The sequence below is a fragment of the Sinocyclocheilus rhinocerous genome, unplaced genomic scaffold (genome assembly GCF_001515625.1).
Source record: "Sinocyclocheilus rhinocerous isolate Xijiao unplaced genomic scaffold, SAMN03320098_v1.1 C36882937, whole genome shotgun sequence".
NCBI lineage: Eukaryota > Metazoa > Chordata > Actinopteri > Cypriniformes > Cyprinidae > Sinocyclocheilus > Sinocyclocheilus rhinocerous.
Genome location: NW_015786648.1, coordinates 1 through 811, shown reverse-complemented (window position 1 = coordinate 811; position 811 = coordinate 1). Strand labels below are relative to the sequence as shown.

General features: G+C 43.5%; 1 protein-coding gene across 1 annotated transcript; it reads right to left on the bottom strand.

Annotated features, from left to right (window-relative positions):
- Window positions 1-247: 247 nt before the first annotated feature.
- LOC107736682 (vinculin-like) lies at window positions 248-801 on the bottom strand (the record flags this gene model as incomplete). The annotated part of the gene is made up of 3 exons (XM_016548051.1): window positions 737-801; window positions 526-650; window positions 248-433 (listed from the first exon to the last, which is right to left on the bottom strand). Coding segments are annotated over exons 1-3 (357 nt in total), but the record flags the coding sequence as incomplete, so codon positions are not given.
- Window positions 802-811: the final 10 nt, after the last annotated feature.

Sequence of the window (811 nt, the reverse complement as noted above, 5' to 3'; positions counted from 1 at the left end):
TGTAAAAACAATTTTGGGATATACGGTATATAAAGTTCAACAGAACACAGTTTATTTGAAATAAAAATGATTAGTAACAACGCAAAAGTCTTTACTGTCATTGTTGATCATTTTACTGCATCCATGCTGAATAAAAGTATTAATTTCTTTTAAAAAAACGTACTGACCCCAAACTTTTGAACGATAATGTATTTCTAAAGAACTAGAAGGAATGATTTTGTGCTTAGAACATAATAGTTCCACTCACCTTGCTGGACCATTTCCGGGCCTCGTCGTGTAGCTGCCTGGCCGCCACCATCATCGGCTCGCTCACCATCTCGCCAGCTTTCTGCTCAGGGAACTCCTCGTCTTTCTCCTCTGGGGGTGGAGGTCTCGGGGGAGGTACCTCTCCCTCTGGCAGGGGCGGTTTGGGAGGAGCCTGATCATCACTGACCTGACAGAATCATATGGGTGAGTAAATGATGACAGAATTGTCCCTTTAAGACCTGAATTGAAGCTTTAATGATGTAGAGCTGCAGCACTTACATGCAGCTGATCAAGGTCTGGAGGTGGAGGTGGAAAGTCAGGCTCCTGAGGCTGGAAGGCTTCTCTGACTTTCCCAACAGCAGCCAAGATCCTGTAGCCAGAGTCCAGGAAGCTCTTTTGAGAACCTGATCATTAGGAGAAAAAGATTTCTGTCAGTAACAGGAAGAAATAGTTTTCTATAAATGTATCCAGAACATTTACAAAAAAAGACCTGGATCCTGGATGTTTCCTGCCACGGCTTTAGCAGCCATAACCATGGGTGAGATTGTTCTACCAAGTTCATCTG